At 40.0% G+C, this 19759-nt stretch overlaps 1 protein-coding gene across 6 annotated transcripts in view; it reads left to right on the forward strand.

Moving 5' to 3' along the window:
• The window catches only part of ZZZ3 (zinc finger ZZ-type containing 3), a 65902-nt gene extending 48155 nt beyond the window's left edge, over positions 1 to 17747 (forward strand). For 4 of the 6 annotated variants that reach the window (XM_077333282.1, XM_077333285.1, XM_077333283.1 and 1 more), the window contains 9 exons: positions 268 to 415; positions 1795 to 1913; positions 4352 to 4426; positions 4605 to 4706; positions 6114 to 6209; positions 8886 to 9038; positions 11484 to 11618; positions 15016 to 15116; positions 15461 to 17747. In XM_077333282.1, the coding sequence (XP_077189397.1) occupies positions 268 to 415; positions 1795 to 1913; positions 4352 to 4426; positions 4605 to 4706; positions 6114 to 6209; positions 8886 to 9038; positions 11484 to 11618; positions 15016 to 15116; positions 15461 to 15605 (1074 nt within the window). In that variant the 3' untranslated portion in view covers positions 15606 to 17747. Of the gene's footprint in view, positions 1 to 267; positions 416 to 1794; positions 1914 to 4351; positions 4427 to 4604; positions 4707 to 6113; positions 6210 to 8885; positions 9039 to 11483; positions 11619 to 11841; positions 11895 to 15015; positions 15117 to 15460 lie in introns of those variants that run through there. The other 2 variants (XM_077333286.1, XM_077333287.1) reach the window with 2 other exon arrangements.
• Positions 17748 to 19759: the final 2012 nt, after the last annotated feature.

Raw genomic sequence — 19759 nt, forward strand, 5'->3', positions numbered from 1 at the left:
ATCTGAGAAGAAAACTGTGAATTCTGGCTTTCACTCCTTTTGAGTATTGATTCCAGTAAGCTGCTTCCATCTGTTCTCCATCATATTTTATATGCTCTGCTGTGTATTACTCCTGGAAAAGTTCCTTATAAAATGTGTTGATAAGCGACAGCATGCCTTAAGATCTGTTATTACCTTAAAATAGGTCCAAGATTCTGTGGCTTTGTATTGTATAATTTGAAATGGTGCTTTGTGTTTACATTGTTGTTCTTGTTTGCATTCTTTCAGATTGATATAGGGCTTCCATATCCACAGAGAGTTGTTCAACTGCCAGAGATATCATGGGACCAATATACAACAAGCCTTGGGAATTTTGAGAGAGAGTTCAGGAACCGAAAACGTAACAGTAGACGAGCAAAGCTTATTTTTGATAAAGGTAATTAAGTCTTAGTGAAGCATAGTAGTTAAGAGAAGTAGCTGTGATCCTGGAGGTCCTCAATTCAAGCCTCATTTCTGCCATAAATTCATAAAGCAATCTACTTTGGCAAAATATTTCTACATCATGGAAAAAGAGAAGATTGTCTGTGATGGGCATAAATATAACTTGTGATTGTGATCAAACTCTTCCCAATCACTCCTTTGTGCAGAGTGATTGAAGGCATCTGGGTTTTGGAAACCTTTTGTCAAGTGACAGTTTGTTTTGACCTTGGAAAAAAGTGCCTGACTGAACTGGAGTTTTTCCCATCCAAAATTGGACTTCTTGGATTGAACCTAGGTTTAGTATTATAGTCAGGTAGGAAACCACAGCCATTTGGAACTTGATTAAGCCTTCCCAAACCTGCAGGCTTGCAAAGATAGCAACTGCTATTTTTTACCCATGATTAAAGATGGACACAAGCCTAAAAATTCCGATTTGGGGTAGCCTCTAAATGGTGAACCAAATTTAACCGGGATTACAACCAAATCAGCCAATTTGGATCTCCTCCCAGCTGTGGCAAGCCACAGTTGGGAGAAGGGGTGAATCGCATGGAAAGGGTTCAATGGCTGACAGTAATTTAACCTAGCAATTTCATTTCCCCCTGTTTGGAAGTGGGGAGCAGTGAGTGAAACAGACATCTCACAGCTGTTTAAACCTAACAGCTGACTGGCAGACTCACCAAGCTGTTAGGTTGCAATGGCTGGCAGCTATTTCATCTTAACAGCAGGGTGGGTGCACCCATCAGCTGTTAGACTGAGATGACTGTGAGCCATAGAAACTGATAGGTTAAATGGCTCACAGTCATTTTAAACCTAACATTGATGGGCAGATGCACTGAGCTGTTAGATTTAAATATTCCCAACACCTGAACTAAATCAGACAAAAGTCCAGTAAATGTTCAGGTGCTATGAACCAGGCCAAGTTCATGCCGAAATTTGGCTCATGAATTGGTTCATTATCATCCCTATCCATCTCTCTTATTCTCTCAATGCAGCGTTAACCTCAAATGTCAAATATGATGGTAACAACAATAGTGATGTACTTTACAGGACCGTTTTATGGATTCTAAGATAATACTTATGCTACAATGTATTGTTTTTTTAATCTGTCACTGTTGATTTAAATTAATTTTAACTGTAATTTTATCAATTGTAATTTGTATTTTATATTTAGCTTGTTAGGAGGGTGCTTGTTGGGTCAGTGGTCTAAAAACTTAATAAACTAAACTAATAAACAATTTGAGCACAGAAAGTTCTACATAAATGCTGCCACTTGTTATTAAAGAAAAAAATATAGAAAACTGTATAACAATGTACTATGACTTCTGTTATGTTTAGTGGGTTTACCTACAAGACCAAAAAGCCCTTTGGATCACAGAAAGGATGGAGAAGCCACTTCATACTCTGTATTGCCTTTTAGTGATTGTCCAGAAGCTTCAACAAACAACCGTCCACAGGTAGATATTTTCATCTGCAAAAATGCATGTAAACAAAGCTTTAGTGCTTGAATACCTACACACTAAAATATTCAATACATTAGACTTCAATATTTGTGGAGGGTTACATCGTGATTGAGTGGGCAGTCGCTGAACACCTACAGAGCTACGGAGCTTTCTGGAGGAAACATCAACTCTTGATCCATTCCAGTGGTTGTCACTGCTGTTACTACTAGACCATGGGCTTTTAGCCCAAAGCCTAGTGGGTGTGGGCCCTTAAATATCTGCAGTCTTTCTTCCCAAGGCTGGGGAAAGAAGGTGACACTAGGGGAGAGAGCCTTCCAGCAATATGCTTTGATATGCAGCATGCCACAGGGAGCTGTTCTCTCACCAGTGTTATTTAACATCTACATGCCCTCCCCCCCTTGTCCAGCTGATCTGTTCTGGGCTGGGGTGTCACCAACATGATGATGACACTCACCTATATCTGCTAATGAACATCCATCCATCAACTCCCACAGACACTCTGACCAGATGTTTGGGAGCCATGGCAGATTGGCTAAGTGGAGTCTGCTGAATCTGAATCCAGCATACTAGAGGGCCGACTACAACTCCTGACATTTGACAGTTAACATCATCAGGAACGGTCAAGAGTCTGGATGTGATTCTGGATCCCTCTTTGTCTATGGAGGCCCAGGTCATGAATGTTGCTGGCTTGGCATTCTATCATTTCCATCAGGCATGACAACTAATGCCCTATCATTGATATCCAACCTAGCCATTGAGATCCATGCATTTAAAACCTCCAGATTAAATTATTGCAACTCGTGCTACACAAGGCATGAAGCTACTCTGGAAATTCTTAACTAGTCCAGAATACATCTGCACAAATCCTTTCAGGGACATCATGGAGGGCACAAGATATGACATGTTCTTTCAGCTGCACTGGCTCCAGATTGAAGACTGAATCAAATGCAGGGCAACCTTTAAAGCCCTTAAAGATCTTGGAAATCTGTAGACTAAATAAATTTTCTAAATATTTTCCATTTCTTAAATGTGATCAACGATCAAAACGGTATCCCAGGTATTCTGTCGATTTTCCTGCACCTTTGTCAGTGATTATTAATACTCAGTTTTATTGGATATCACATAGGCTTCTGCTCATAGATTCTTGCTTGTAAGCACAGGGGACGTACCATAAACTGTTGGATCATACCTATGGGACTGTCTCTTTCCATCTAACACCCAAAGGGCATTAAGATTGAGCCAGGAGAATCTGCTTAGGATCCCTGGCTCCAGATAAATTAAACTGGCCTCAACCAGAGCTAGGGCCTTTTGAGCCCTGAATCCAGCATGGTGGAATACACTCCCAAGTGAGATCAGAGCCCTGTGAGACCTCAGACAGTTCTGCAGGGCTTGTAAATTAGAGCTGTTCCACCAGGCCTGTGGATGAGGCCCAATAAATACCTATTATTAAAACTGGTCTCCCTGTTGAAAAGCCCCATTTATCCACCTGGGATTATTAAAATCTTTCTGCCCTCTTCCCCCTTCTGCCACTAAAAGATTAGAAACACGTATTAAAGGGCAGAACTGTTTAGCTGTTTTTTAATTATTAATTTTAGACAATATTTTTGTAGTTTTGTATTTTACTAGCAGAAAAGCTCATTTGTGAAAATGGGCCTTGTAAGGGCTGTGGGTGAATCAGGAAGAGAATGGCGGGGGCTGGAGGGCATGCTCTTCGGGTGGTACGGCTTGGTGGCAAAAGGGCTGACGACGCGGCAAGGAGGTGGCAAAAGCTGTTGGCGGAGCGAGGAGGGAGGGAAAGCTCCCTCCTGGAGGCCGTGGTCCCCGGGCAGCGTGGCTTGGGTGGGGAAGGGCTGACGCCACGTCGAGGATGCAGCAAGTTACTTTGGGAGGCCCAGCAGGGAGGGAAAGGGCCCTCCAGGAGGCCACAGTCCCCGGGCAGCGCGGCTTGGCTGGCGAAGGTCTCAGGCCGCTTGCACAACACGGCGCAAGCAGTTTGCGGGGCAAGCAGTGCTGGAAAGGGCAGGCCACTGCACACTCACCTGGGAAGGTGGCAGTTTGCCAGCGCAGGTGGTCTGAGCACGGGGAATGGCGGGAGCCGGCGAAGCACCCCCCTCGGCTGCCAGGAGCCTTCTGGCTTTGAGGCTGGGCAAGCAGCTTTTGGTCGGCTCCTGGAGGCGGGTGCTTAGCCCAGTGACCCGGACAGGGCTGGCCGTATGGCCCTTTCCGACCTGGACAGGACCGCCTACATGGCACTTTCCCAATTATAAAGAGGAACTTACGGTAAGGATTGTGTTATACTGTTTAATGTAGGCTGCCCTGAGTTTGTAGAGAAAGGACAGGTAACAAGTATTCTTAGTCTTATTCTGGTGGTGGTGGTGGAGGAGGAATAAATACCAGGTTATTTCGTAAACTCTTTTCTGTGTTTATTTAAGCAGATGATTAGAGGACGACTTTGCGATGAGACCAAACCTGAAACGTTTAACCAGCTGTGGACTATAGAAGAACAGGTAATGGGAAGCTGTAATAAAGTAGCAATAAATACGTTCAGTACAATGCTATTAAATGATAGTAGTACAGTCTTGTAATAGTTTGTTTTGGATATCGGGGTTCATCTTTAATGATGAACCGAAAGAGATCTTTGAAAGATTGTTTGATTTTTATATCCTTCTTTATTGATTGTTTTAGAAAAAACTTGAACAATTGCTCTTGAAGTATCCTCCAGAGGAGATAGAGTCTCGGCGGTGGCAGAAGATTGCAGATGAACTTGGAAATAGAACTGCAAAGCAGGTAACACCCGCCTTCTTCTTCTTTTCAAGTAATGTCCAATCCGTACAATCTTTTACTAGAACAAAAAGCTTTAGATCTTTCAACTGCAGGCACTTAGTCTGAGGAAGAGCTTTCAAGTGAGGCACTTAGTCTGAGGAAGAGTGCATGTACTCAAAAGCTCACACCTTGAATAAATCTTTGTTGATCTTAAAGGTGTAATCAGACTCTATTTTTATTGTGCTACTTCAGACCAACAGAGCTACCCACTTGAATCTAATCTTTAACTAGGATTTTGATTATTTTAACAACAGAATTCCACGTAAGTCTATGATCATTTCTTGTATTTTTGCCCAAAATATTACAATGCATATGGTGGTAATCTGCCTTTTTGTGCCAGTTTTCGAGCATAACCTGGAAATGAATAATCTGTCTGAAATTGAAATTATATTCTCATGTAAAAAGCCCACTGTAAAGCTGTTACATGACTGCAATATTGTTAGGGAACAAATTCTACAGCAAACACATTTCTCCATTAATTAAATTATTTCATCACTAATATTGTGTAGAAGATGCATCCTTCAGAGTGACTAATCTGTAAGAATCAGTGGCCAAAAATTAATCTGTATGTGTATTATTAGAAGGTTTCAGACTCTTTCTAGAATAAAAATATATGTTAAACCATTTCTAGCCTTGATTCAGGAACATTCCAGTTGTCCTTCTTGATTTAAAGTTAGTTCTAATACCAGAGAATTTATGTAGTGTAAATAAAGATGGATTTGGAACATATCTCATAATTTGAATACTACATCCAATTTTTTCAAATATACCAATTGTCTTTCCAAAATGGCTGTTTTAGGAGTACCATGTGTCCTTCGTGATGTCCAAGGAAAACCAATAACATTGGCTCATGTGTAACATTCCAATATGTAATAGCCTCCCGGGGCTTCCTTATCTTTTTTTTCTAACAGTAATAAAGCTGTTCCACAATGTAAATGCTAGAGTAGTATTTGTAAAAAGGAGTTTGAGGAGAATATTTATTTTAACAACTATTCAAGTATCAGTTATTTTTGCCATATTTTTGAAGTAATGATCCAAGGCAATAATGTCACCAGGCAACTCACAGAGTTTTCTCAGGGAAAGGCTGCTGGGAGAGGGAAGTCAGGACCACACAAAGGTATGTTGATACTTGGGTGAGAAGGAAGCAGGAGAAGGGGAGAGGCCATGAGAGCTTTCAGGAAAGGGAAACAAGAAATGAGAGGAAACTACACCAGTCCCTGCAAAGCCTTAAAGATCCCCCCTTGTGTGTGTATTTTTTAAAGATGATAACATCTCTCTCTCCTTTTAATAAAAATCTAGATTTGTATTTTGGAATAGTTGTAGTTCAAATATAATAATCATTTATATATTTGCTTGTTTTTCAAATTCCAGGTTGCCAGCAGAGTGCAAAAGTATTTCATAAAACTTACTAAAGCTGGTATTCCAGTTCCAGGCAGAACTCCAAACTTGTATTTGTACTCCAAAAAGGTACACAAAGTTGCATTATTGTGTTTTGCTTGAAGATATATGTTTTCAGGAACATTTGTCTGTCTATCAGTGTGTGTTAAATGTCTGCCTTTCAGTGTGTATTAAATAATGTGACCTAGCCCTTAGTACAATAGTTATGTCTTGTATGTACATTGTTACGCAGGTTGATGTAATATTGATTGCTGAGGAACAGGAGTACAAAAGGTGAAAATGTGCTTATTTCCTCAGTAATGTTTTAACTTCTCATGTTTAAAGCAGCAGTTGTCTGATGGTGCTCTAACAACATAGCAGCTTCAAAATGCTGAAGGAAATGTGTTCTTTCTCAGAGAAATAGTGTTTTGAAAGGACTTACTAGCCCAGTCTTGGGAACTAAGTAGGGTCAGCCCTAGCTAGTATTTGGATGGAAGACCACCAAGGAAGTCCAGAGTTACTACACAGAGGCAGGCAATGGCAAAGCACCTAAACTTCTCTTGCTTTGAAAAAACAACAGGATCACCATAAATTGGCTGTGACTTCATGGCACTTTTATACCACCATCACTTCAGAGCTTGGAGCTACCGCCAGTTCTGACTGCCAACTGTTTAATGACAGAACCAATTTTAAGAGTTAATCAAATCAGCTAGACATTGTAGCCATAGCAATACTGTGGAAAATAGTCTACTTTTCTTTGAAGATAGACATTCTTCCAATTAAGATAATTTTTCTTTCACATTCTTAGCAATTAACCAGCCAGCTCTCTTTGAGCCAGACCTCCTGACCCACTGATCTCAGCAGACAGTTTTATTTCCCTGAAAAGCAACTGTTAGAACTGACAGCTCCCAGTTTTCTCCCTCCTTGTTAGTATTCTAACATTTATTCCTGATTGGTTGTTACATTCAAAACTTGTGGTACACCAGTCGAAGTACAGTCAGCCACCTGTTCTTTACAATTATGCTGAAACATCTGTCTATAAACAAGTTCATTTATATTCATTTTAATGTGATAACTTATTTGTGACTAGAAAGTATTAGCAGTGGTGGCATATTGACTAAAAGAATGCACCTTGATCTCTGTAAGCATTTCATGCTTGTAGGTATGTCTTTTTCATCCTGGTTTTAGCCTCCATGAGTTTTGTGTCCATAATATGTGTATAATTTCATGTTGTTTAGCACAGAAGCTTGGAATAGCTAGTGTAATACAGTATTTGAAGACTTGGACTAGTATTAGACTTGGACTAAGGAGGTGGTGAGCTCCCCCTCACTGGCAGTCTTCAAGCAAAGGTTGGATACACACTTTTCTTGGATGCTTTAGGATGCTTAGGGCTGATCCTGCGTTGAGCAGGGGGTTGGACTAGATGGCCTGTATGACCCCTTCCAACTCTATGATTCTGTGATTAGGGAGATCTGAGTTCAGATTCCTGCTTGTCTACAATGTTCACAGGGTGAACTTGGCCACTTACTTGTACACTTGGGTCACCTACTTGCTCTACTTGCGCGAATGTAAGCCCCCAGATCATGCTGACAGGGGCTCATGATAATTGTAGTCCATGGACATCTGGAGAGCCACAATTTGGCTACCCTTGCCCTAGATCCTCAAGAGTAACTTTTTGAAGATTACAGGAGGCTGCAGCAGAGAGGGAGATGGGCAAAGGTAATGTAAATTACAAGATGCATCTGTAATAAGCACAAAACATTCCTGAGATTTTTGAAAGCTAATTGCATGGGTCAGAAGGCTAATCTGAAAAGTTAGCACACAGAAACTCAATACTAAATATACTTTTCTGTAAAATACTAATGCTTTTCCAGAGTATTTTCTGATGAACGATTAAGAATATAAAGGCTATATGGCTTTAGAAAGATACTACATGGAGTCATTTTGGAAGGTCCATTCTAAATCCTGAACAATATCTGGGATTTGCAATATTTTTTCATTTGTTAACAATCCTTTGAAAAATGATCTTATTTAAATAGTGTATGCATTATAAAGGCTACATATAATCTTTTGAAAATGAATCTATAATCTCATATCAAATACATTATCAAATATATTACGTTAAAGCAGCTTTTTATTTTGGATTTTACTAGTGATTCTGTGCTGTAAACTGAACATGGATATTTAGTTTCCATTTCCTACAGAATGACATTGAGTCTGGAAAGTTCTGTGCCCTTACTTGAAAAAATAAGTAATGTTTCTTTGGATCTTTACATGTGTGTAAGGAGAGCAAAACCAAATTCCTGAATGCCTTGGTAGCTTTATGTAGCAGGTTCAAATTCTGTAATATAAAAGGCATGTAGATTTTAGCATATAAAGGTTTGTTCAGTTATCACAGTAAATCTCTGTTCTTGACTGACAAGGGCCAGGGCAAATTTGCAAACTGGAAGCCATTGTTTAGAATTAACCTTTTCCTACATAATTTGAACATAATTCCTGTTTTCAAAATGTATCTGTACCGTATCTGACACTTAGAAAATGTTTTCAAATTAGAAACTGCTTTTACCATTTATTATAAAAGAAGTAAATAAGTAAAAAAAAAGTGTGCAGCTTGGTCTTCAAAGTGCAAACATTGCTGATGGTTTCTTGTTATTATTTGACATATATATATATATATATATATATATATATATATATATATATATATATATATATATATATATATATATATATATATATATATATATATATATATTCTGTTTGCAGTCTTCAAGTAGACGTCAACATCCTCTGAACAAACATCTCTTCAAGCCCTCAACTTTCATGACATCCCATGAACCCCCTGTGTATATGGATGAAGATGATGACAGGTCTAGTTTTCACAGCCACATGGGCAATACAGTTGAAGAAGATACATCGGTATGTTTTATAGCATGGCATTCCAAGTAGATGATTGAGAATTTGTACAGCAGTATAGAAAATTCAAGCATGGTCAAGGAATAAATACTATTTCATAGCTTATAGGAAATTTGTCTTCTCTCATCCTGTTCTAAACCATTTCAACCATCATATTAAGCTTGCTTTTCAAGTTGCATCCAGGTGCAAGCAATTTTTCAGCATTTATACCACCATTCAGTGAACATTCAATCACAACATCCCGATCATTTATATAGACTTTTCTCCCTCTCAGACTACTGGTTATTTGAACATGATCATAGAGTCAACTAATGGGAAGCTCAAACGTTCACTGAATAGGATAGAAAAGTTCATAATGACCATGATGGTAGGCTCTTCTATGAAATCAACTTGGTTTGATGTTTCTGACACAAATTCAAGGTTCTTCAATCGCTGTGATAAGCATGGTTCAATGGGCAAGGGTGTTAGCTGCAGCAGCCAGAAGGTATCAAACACCTAGTCTGAGGAAAATGTACTTTCTGAGCAAGAGGCTCAGACGAGCCTTCTCAACAGTTTGTTGGCATTGATCCAGGTCCCTTATACTGCTAGAAGCAGTGAGATGTTATTCTTTATTTTGATGAACAGACTTACAGCCCACACTCCCAGAAGCCTCAGATACTAAAAAGATTTGAGTCCATAGTATGACAAGTACACATACAAGCCAAATACATAGAGTTCTCATAGACCTCATTCAGCACCTCCAAATAGTCCATGGGCCACCCTGAGATTGTTCTTTAGGGTTCAATCATGGTTAACACAACATATAATTCTTACTACATTGGCTACTTTTGTGGAGCCAACCCATGATGAGATTATCAGTTTGGACTGGAGACCCCCACCCTTTCTTTTGTCAGGACATGTACCAGTTTTTATATCCCTAATTTTTCCCATCCCTAATTGATCATTCAGCAGAAAAGCAGTATATATTTTGGGCAAGAGGTTCTCCTAGACTTTTCTCCTGTGAATATGGTTTATCTCAAGGTTAGAGACCTGCCTCCTGTCTTTTCTGTGCACCTCTCCCTGGTACAATTCAGGGAGTGTTTTCAGTAACTACAGATACCCCCACCCATATGAGGTGCTTGGTCTTCATCAGGTCATGTCAAAGGATCATGGAACAGTTAAGACTATATTCAGAGCATCATTCTCCTAGAACTTGGGGCCTTTATCCTAGCCGTGTTTCATTTACAGAATTTCAACATTTGATCCAAGATCTAACCAGTCTCACTACTTGATTCTAAAGGGACTATGCAGTATAGTAAACAAGACACTTCCTTAATGGCAGATTAGGGCTGAGATGTGGCCTGGAAAAAAATGAATTGCTCACAGGAATACAGGGGGACTGGCACCACACAATAACCTAAGTTCTGTATCTACACAAAGGCTTCTAGGTTCCCGAATCTACCCGCAAAACATGTGAACCTTACACAAACCTATTCTAGCACTCCAACACTCGAAACTGACAAAATCTTATCTAAAGTATCCCAACAGGCTGATACCAAACCTTTGGTGACACAGAAACAAAGGGGGGGGGGGAGAAAGAAACAAGCTTTCTCTCCCAATATTTCCAGTTGATTCTAAATATTTCCAGGATTTTTAAAGACCTCTTTTTGATATCCAAGATAAATTAGGAAGACTTGAATATACCTGAAAAATACTGATAAGGTAGTTTTCAGATACCCAACTAGGTTATATCCAAGTGCATATCCCTAGTCAGCTCTTGAGACAATTAAGGCTCAGGGTTAGAAGGCAGCAAATGCTGAGATGCTTTACTGGCTGATGTGATGGCTACAGAGAAATAGCATTTGTTTGTTACTGTCACACTACTCCATAAGTCTTGCATTGGGCTGTCAAATTCAGCATGAGGTTTTTGTTTTTTTTGCCAATGTCTTTTAAGATGCTCTCTGACACTTGTTATATCACCCTGAGTCCCAGTGAGCCACAGGGCTGGCTTCCACCTCAAGAGCAAAAGAGTTGATGAGAAGCAATCTTGTCAACTGCTTCAAGGAGTTTTATATTCCAAGCTTCCATCACAACCTCAACAGAGCATGTGTTTGTCTCGGGGGAGGGGGGCATATTAATTCTTGCCTTGAGTATATAGTGGTCAGACCATGGTTCATTAAAAATAAAAATTTCCCCTGACACCTATTGTTTTTCGTTCAGAAAGAAACAAACCCAATACAATTTATACTGTAATTACAATATATTGGAATACACTTTACTATTCTATTTTCAGCATCCATGACCAAATACTGCTGTATTCAATGATACCATAGCAAGAGGCAGAAAACAAATAGTTTTTTCTATGACAGTTTGAGACATCAGATATTAATTTGTGGAGCCTATTTACCATAAGTGTTAGAACTGGTTTTATTTTAACCATATTTTAATCTATCTTTAAAAAAATAACAGGATGAAGAAAGTATTCCTGTAGCATATCGAGAATTACCAGAATACAAAGAGCTGCTTAAACTTAAAAAATTGAAGAAAGCAAAGCTTCAGCAAATGCATGCGGAAAGTGGCTTTGTGCAGCACATAGGCTTCAAGGTAAGTGCAGTCTGGAACGCCACATCTTTGACCCACCAAATATCAGCAAATATGAGTAAACTATAGCACAAATGCCCCAGGTTGTGATTTATGAGGTCTTAGATATCTACATCATATAAATTAAAATTTATACAACACTGCAAAGAATCTCAGGGAGAGCCCATCCCCTTTGGCTCTTCAGTTTTCCAGTCCACTCACTGCCTTTATTGTTTCACTTTGATAGATGATGGGAGAACCATCTTGGTGTAGTGGTTAAGAACTGCAGCCTCTCATCCGGTGAGCCAGGTTTGATTCCCCATTCCTTCACATGCAGCCAGTTGGGTGACCTTGGGCTAGTTACAGTCCTGTTAGAGCTGTTCTCACATGGACCCATTATGCACGGGGGGAATAATGCACATTCGGGGTGGAATGGCGGCCACTAAAATCATCGATAACGCACAGTGCCGGCTGCAACCGGCCACAGATTTGGTGCATGCCACCGAAAAAGCCGCGTTAGCGAAACGCGCAGCTTCTGGGTGACCGGGACACAACCAGAAGCGGCGCCGGGGTCGCTGCATGCATAATCGGTTACTCTGGGTTTTGCCGCCGTTGCGGCCCGTCCTGTGCATAAGCGGTTTGCTTCGCTTCTTTCCCCTCCGCGTTTTCCATGTGACCCAAAATCACCGTGCGTAATGGGCCATAGCAGTTTTGTCAGAGCTCTCTTAGCCCCACCTACCTCACAAGGTTTCTACTGTGGGGAGAGGAAAGGGAAGGTGATTGTAAGCTGCTTTGAGATTCCTTTGGATAGTGAAAAGCGGGGTATAAAAACAGCTTTTATTTCTCCCTATCCAGCTTGTATATTTCTCCTAGGCTATAGTGTTACTGATTCCAATAAAGGTTCCTTCAGTGATTCAGCAACTTTGCTTGTTCAAAGAGATTATTGAACTGTCAGTCCAAATTACATTATGGTTATTTTTTGATCATTCATATGATGTAAACATATCACACAGTCACATTATTTCTCCCTGAACCCCCGGGGAGGGCGGTGTGTGTGTGTGTGTATAAATAAATAAATAAATGTTGTTATGCCTGTGTGTGTGTGTGTGTATGTATATAAATAAATAAATAAATGTTGTTTTGCCTATGTTCTGATATGAGATGTTACAGTTCTTACTTAAGTCACTTTGCTTGTTCTTTATCTTCCTGCAAATTTTCTTTATAAAATTCTCAATTGTACGTTTCCAAATAATATGATACTCCTTGTTTTGATTACTTGCCACGTAGGACATCTGCTCCCTACACCAGGGTTGAGGAAGGGTAGCGCCCCCCCCCCCATATCTCCCATGACAGTAGAAGAACATCATGCAAGTGCAGTCCCCTTCTTGCCTGCATGGGGTCTTGAAAGCATAGTGAGGGGAGGGCATGTTTTCTGTATGCCTTGAAGTGGGTGATCTGGTTTAGAGGCTTTCAATATATGCACACAGTTCCCTATTGGACAGAGTAATGTAGGCCTTGGCTCAGGCTTAGATTTATAAGGATCTGAACCCGACTGTAAATGGCATGAGGCTTTTCATATTAGAAGAACTTCCATTTGAAATTTTTGAACATCACATAGGCCCATTATGCACGGCCGCTGAAACAGTGATTTCGGGTCACATGGAAAACACGGAGGGGGAAAACACGAAGCACGCTGGTTATGCATGGGACGGGGTGCGACGGCGGCAAAACCCAGAGTAACTGATTATGCACGCGGCAATCCCGGCGCCGCTTCTGGTTGCGTCCCGGTCACCTGGAAGCTGCGCTTTCTTCCGTATTTTGCTAACGCGGCTTTTTCGACGGCATGCACCAAAGCTGCGGCCGGTTGCAGCCGGCACCGTGCGTTATCGGTTATTTTAGTCGCCGCCATTCCACCCCGAATGTGCGTTATTCCCCCCGTGCATAATGGGTCTTTGTGGTTAGATGATTCGTCTAGAGCTTTGGAAGGCTGAGTTCAAATAGCCATTTTGCCATAAAGCTCATTGCATGATCCTGAGCCAGACAGCCCTTCAGCCAAACCTACTTCATAGAGCTGTGGTGATAACATTGGAGAGGACCTAGTATGTGGTCCTGAGCTTCCCTGAGCATGGGTAGGATATGTGACTCAAATAAATGCTCCTGTTTGAAAGCCCATGAAATCCAAGAAGAATTCTTCAAGTTTATTGAAGGGGTATTCAGTCAATAAATGCCTGAAGGACCTTTTGTTTGACTATTTACTTAAAACAATTCTATGCTGCATCAACTGAGTTCTGCTTGAGGTAGTTTACAATTTAAAATAATAATTTAACACTATTAAAACAAACTGTTGAAAACAAGCCCAGAGACATAAACAGCATAACATATCCTTAAAGTAAATAAAATACTCTTACAATTGACCTCAATTGGAAAAATAAAATTCTTAATTAAATGCAAGGGTAAAAAGACCTGTCAAGTTTCAGCACCTAAAAGTAAGTAGTCAAGGGCCTTCAGAGGGAGGGCATTCCAAAGTCAAGATGCTACCACAGAAAATAGCATATCTCTAGATGCCACCTGCCTCACCTCTGGTAAGCACAAAGAAGAGGGCTTGAGAAGTAAACTGGCAGCCTGGGTGGAATGGAAGAATATGGTCCTTCAGTTATCCTGGTCCCAACCAAGTAAGTTTCCAGACCATTTTTAAAGGTAGCTCCACATGAAAGGCATTACTTTAATCTTATTTGATTGTGATTGGAACATGGATCACCATGGGTAGATCATGCTTTTAGAGGAATGACCATAGCTGGTATATCAACCAAAGCTCATAAAACAAGCTACATGTCCCAGAGGATATCTGAGCCTCCAACCATAGGCCATGACCCAGGGGGAGGGCAATTCTTCCAGGGCAGGCTGCCTCTAGAACCCTCAAGAAGCAATAACCAATAACACCTCCCTATTACCTTTTTTTTTGGGGGGGGGGACATTCACAGACCCACCTGATTCAGGTGTTAAAGAAGATTTGCTGAAGAAGAGCTGTTTTTTATACCCCAATTTTCACTTCCCAAAACAGTCCCAAAGCAGCTTGACGAAAACATGTTTCCCTTCCCCAAATAGTCACGCTGTGAGGTAGGTGGGACAGAGAGACCTCTAAAAAAATAACCCTGCGAGAACAGCTCTGAGAGAACTGTGACTAGCCCAAGATCAGCCCACTGGCTGGGAAATCAAACTCGTTTCTCTAGGTTAGAATCCAACACTCTTTAACCACTACACCACACTTGCTCCTGTGAGATAAGAGAAACGAGGCAGAAATGTTAGGGAGTTGAAGAGGAGAAAAAAACCTTAGCACACAGGCTTTCATTCTTTGTTCTCATCTACATCTGAAAATCTTTTCTTGACAGTAGTTCTGTTGCTATCTCCCCCCCCTCCCCAGTGTGATAACTGTGGAACAGAACCTATCCAAGGAATTCGGTGGCACTGCCAAGACTGTCCTTCAGAAATGTCTGTGGATTTCTGTGATTCTTGTTCTGACTGGTAAGCATCATGCATGGATGACTGTAACTGGCAGCCTGCTTGGCTTCAGTAAGGTCTAATCACAGTGTCAATTCTTTTCATATGTTCAGAATATCTCCAGTACAAATCAAAAGGCCATCTAACTACTCTGCTTCTAAAAGGAATATGATAAAATTCTTATGTGTATGAAATAGCAATAACAATCTTGTGCAGAGAAAATACATGTTTAGATATAGTACGTAAACACAATAGTACATGACAAGAATTGTTTCCTGTCTATTTTAAAAATATATTCTCTGTGTGATGATACTAATTTAAAAACCCCTATATTTGAAAAATAATTATTTCTCCCTTTTTTCTTTCAGTCTCCATGAAACAGAGAATCACAAGGAAAATCACCATTTGGAGCCTATTTACAGATCAGAGATGTTCTTAGATAGAGACTACTGCATGTCCCAAGGTGCCAGTTATAATTACCTTGACCCCAACTACTTTCCTGCAAATAGATGACATGGGAAGCAAATGGCAGTTTGAAAGCTTAGGATCCTCTTTGAAAACCAACAGTGGCATTGTTGCTGATTCAGTGCCCACCTCGGAAAGACACTTGCTTTCCTGTGGAATGTCACTCACAGTATGAGAGCTTCCCAAGTACCCTCATCACACTGTTGCTCTCTGATCTCTGTCATGATTCTAGATCACTGAACAGAGGCTGAACATTCCTAGTGTGCGGGAGGTTTTACTGGGGAGGTTTTTCTTTCACCACATTAGTCATTTTTTAGGTGGTGAATCTAAAGAGAGGAGTTTGTTTTTTAAAAAAGTGGCCAGAAATGAAATCGCACATTAAAGATAGTCAGTTCCAAAGGTGGTAAGAACTTGGCTACTAGGAGATGCAGAAATGATGAAGTACTTACATTAAAAACAGTTTAGTAGTTTGCAGTTTTGTTGTGAAATAGTTTTCAGCACAGAAACTGACTTTTTAAGGCGAGGTTTTAGCCGACGACAGTGTTTGCTTCTAGGTCATATTAAAACAATCACTGTCCCTGTGACGGTCGGTAACAGGCCTGTATTAAATTGGAGCTGCTTAATCACATTGACACTTCTTTACTTTTTTTTTCTTTTCCTTTTCACCACAATAAACTTTATTTACCAACAGTGAAGCACTACAGGAGGCGAGGGTGGCATTGCTTCCTTACCCGGCTCATGGTGTGTGAATTATTATAAAATTGTCACGCAGATATATTTTTAAATGTAATGTTATATAAGATGACCATGTGATGTGTACAAAAATATGGTGAAAAGTGCCAGTGGTAGTAACTGTGTAAAGTCTTTAATAACCCAACATTAATAACTCTTATAAAGGAAAATACACAGCCTTCTGCCTCTGTATTTGGAGTTGGTGATACAACTCATCAAAGAAAACTGCCTAATATAAATCATATATGGTAATAATTTTCCTCTTTTGTAGTATGCACAAGATCCATGAGAGATTGTATTTTTATTACTATTTAAACAAGTGATTAAATTTAGCTTGAGCAGTGAGCAAGGGTTCACATGCGTTCTTTTATACTGCTGGATTTTGTTGTGCATCATTTAAAACATTTTGTATGTTTCTTCTTATCTGTGTATACAGTATGTTCTTAAATAATGTTCAATTGTCAGGAGAACTGTGAGAAATAAACTATGTGGATACAGTCTGTTTATATATGGAATGTTTACTGTGACTTTTTTTCTGAGAAGGTTTGACTTTTGAACCAAAATTAAAATGGAGCATACTTTTTGGTTCATAAGACTAGTGGGTACCTGACATTGGGGCTATGTGTATCCTTGTGATTTTTCTTCTGCTCTGTTTGCTTACCCTCTTCCAGGATTAGTCTCCAGTACATTGTTCCTATCACACCTACCCAGTCTACACATCTACCCAATTCATAACCCCAAAATGCATGTTGCTACTTTGGAGGGACTGTACACCTAAGAGCAATCTTCACATAGAACCGCTTCCTCTACTGGGATGATGGGGGCAGCTCTCGTGATTGCATGTCACAGCTAAAATATCTCTGGATTACAGCAATTTCATGGGAGTATGTAAAGCTGAAATCAAGAAAACTTTCATGCAATTTGTTCATGATCATGGTGTGAGTTTCCTTGTTTTTACAAATGCTATTCTGCCCTACCTCCCAGACAACAGGAATTTGGGTATGCTTTACTAGCCTAAAAATGGCAATGATTAAGAAGCTTTGAAATATCTGTGATATATTTTTAATTAATATATCATGATGATGACATGTATTACTTGTTATTTCTGAAATGCTGACCATTTCAAATGTATTAGATTTCCATTTGCTTAAACAAAAACTTGAAGTTTCACAATATCTTAGTCTAAGTGTTGAACTTAAACCTCAGCAGTAACTAACAAAGAATTGGCTGGTGCATTGATTGTTTTAATTTCAGTTTTTAATTGTAATGTTAATTTTCACAGTGTTTGTTCAAGTGAAATCACTTTTTGTTAGAGGAGTTTAAACATTTTTAATATATTTGGTAGATGATGCAGTATCATTTCTAAATGACTGAGCAGTATAATACATCGTCTGTAAGCATATCTCATTCTTCGAGAAATTTAATAAACCAAAAAAAAATACAATGTAAAAGAATACACCTGATGTATTTCACGTTTCTCTTTTATGAAAGCAAAATAGAATAGCTTTGGGGGAGCAAAATCACTATCATGCAGATATTTTTTTTCCATCTTACTGTTAAATGTCAATTTTAGAAAAATATGGCTATGTATTTTTGAGGACTTACAAGTAAACATAACATGAAAGCAATCCATACAAACACACCTGGTGTGAGAGTATTATCTCTGGGAGAAATGCGAAAAAAGGGAAGGGGAATAGAGCTGGTGCTTTGTAGGAAAGAGCCCCCCCAAGAATTATTTTCATTATGAGGTTATATAATTGTGTAGTGTTTTTTAAGGAGCATCCATGTGAAATTGTGGGGATGAGATTTGCTTTACATAGTTTGAGCTGTCTCCAAATCCACGGTAGCCAATGAGACAGTGGCCCCTCCTTGTGCTGTAGTCCTAGATAGGGTATATTTTAACAATTGCACCAAGGTTGCATAGATATTCCTTCTAACCCATTAACAGATCCACTCAAACAATATTAGAGAAGATGGGTGGCTTAATCATGTGTGCTCAGAATATTTTACTAAATTCAGGTGGGCAGCCATGTGGGTGTGAAGCAGCTGAACCAAGTTGGAGTCCAGTGGCACCTTTAAGACCAACCAAGTTTTCTTCAAGGAATAAGCTTTTGTGTGCACACACACTTTCTCAGGTATGATGAAATGGGAGCTACCAGTCCATACTTATAAGTAAAGTGTGAGCAGTAAATTAACATATAGCATAATGAAAATGTTTAACAGACTCAAACAGAAATAACAAGCTTGGTTTATAAAGTTACCATTTGTTAGGGTTCAATTCCAGGGGAAAGCATAGTGAAGGAAATAAATATGTCAAAATGGGCAGAGGTAATTTTAATTTGGAATGCTGAGAGCAATTATCTGAGATCCTGCCCTTATGCTCCATCTGTCTGCTCTCAAGCAAGGCGGCATCTTTACAGCTTCTTCTTTGAAGTGAGGCAGTTGGCTAGGCAAAGCCATTTCCCCTTGTCCCCAGAACAGAGAAGGACATATCAATCTACCATTCCAAATTACATTTCATTATACTATCAAGTACATTATATAACAATCTTCTATCCCCCTTCTAGGGGATTGTTAAGAATCCAGATAGTAAGGACTGAATGTGGTTAGCATATGTAGTGAGATAAATCAATATCCCTGTTGAGTCCCGGGGATTCCATTGTTCTGAGTGTTGTAATAACTTATTTATTTTTAAATTTATATACCGACACTCCCCAGTTGGTCTCGCAGCTGTTCACATAGTAAAACATTAAAATACAATAAAACCCCAATAAAATTCCCCTAATTTACAACAACTGCAAGGCAGAAGTAACATCCATTCTGCCCAATCCTATTCCATCCTGTTCAGCCAGAGGCCAAGTTCTCTTCCGGAGAGAGTGGGAGGAGTTCTGATAGATTGGGGGGGGGGGGATCTTTAGTTGGAATACTGGGACTCTGCCCTGGCCTCAACCATATGCCTGGTGGAAGAGCTCCATCTTGCATACCCTGCGGAAAGTTGACAACTCCGGCAGGGCCCTCAGCTCTTCTGGGAGCTCATTCTACTAAAAAGACCCTGGCCCGGGTTGAGGCTAGGAGAACGTTCCAGGGGCCCGGGACAAACAGTTGATTCATACCCACAGAGCGAAGAACTCTGCATAAGCGACCAAGCTGTTGCTTGCAACTTGCAACTTTCCAGTCTGTTCTTGAAGTTCCTTTATAACAAATCATTAACTTTGAGATCACCCATTGAATATCCCAGAAGTTGAAGTCTTCAATCAATGTAATATAATTTGGAATGGTAGATTGATATGTCCTCCTCTGATCCGGGGTCAAGGGGAGATGGCTGTGCATGGCCAACCACCAAATAAGATGATGCTGTAAAGATGCCTCCATGCTTGAGAAGAGCCGGATGGAGCCTAAGGGCATGGTCTCAGCTAATTGCTCTCAGCCTTTCACAATTAAAGTACATCTGCCCATTAACTTCCCATTTT

Source organism: Paroedura picta, chromosome 4, assembly GCF_049243985.1.
Source record: "Paroedura picta isolate Pp20150507F chromosome 4, Ppicta_v3.0, whole genome shotgun sequence".
In the NCBI taxonomy this organism is placed as follows: domain Eukaryota; kingdom Metazoa; phylum Chordata; class Lepidosauria; order Squamata; family Gekkonidae; genus Paroedura; species Paroedura picta.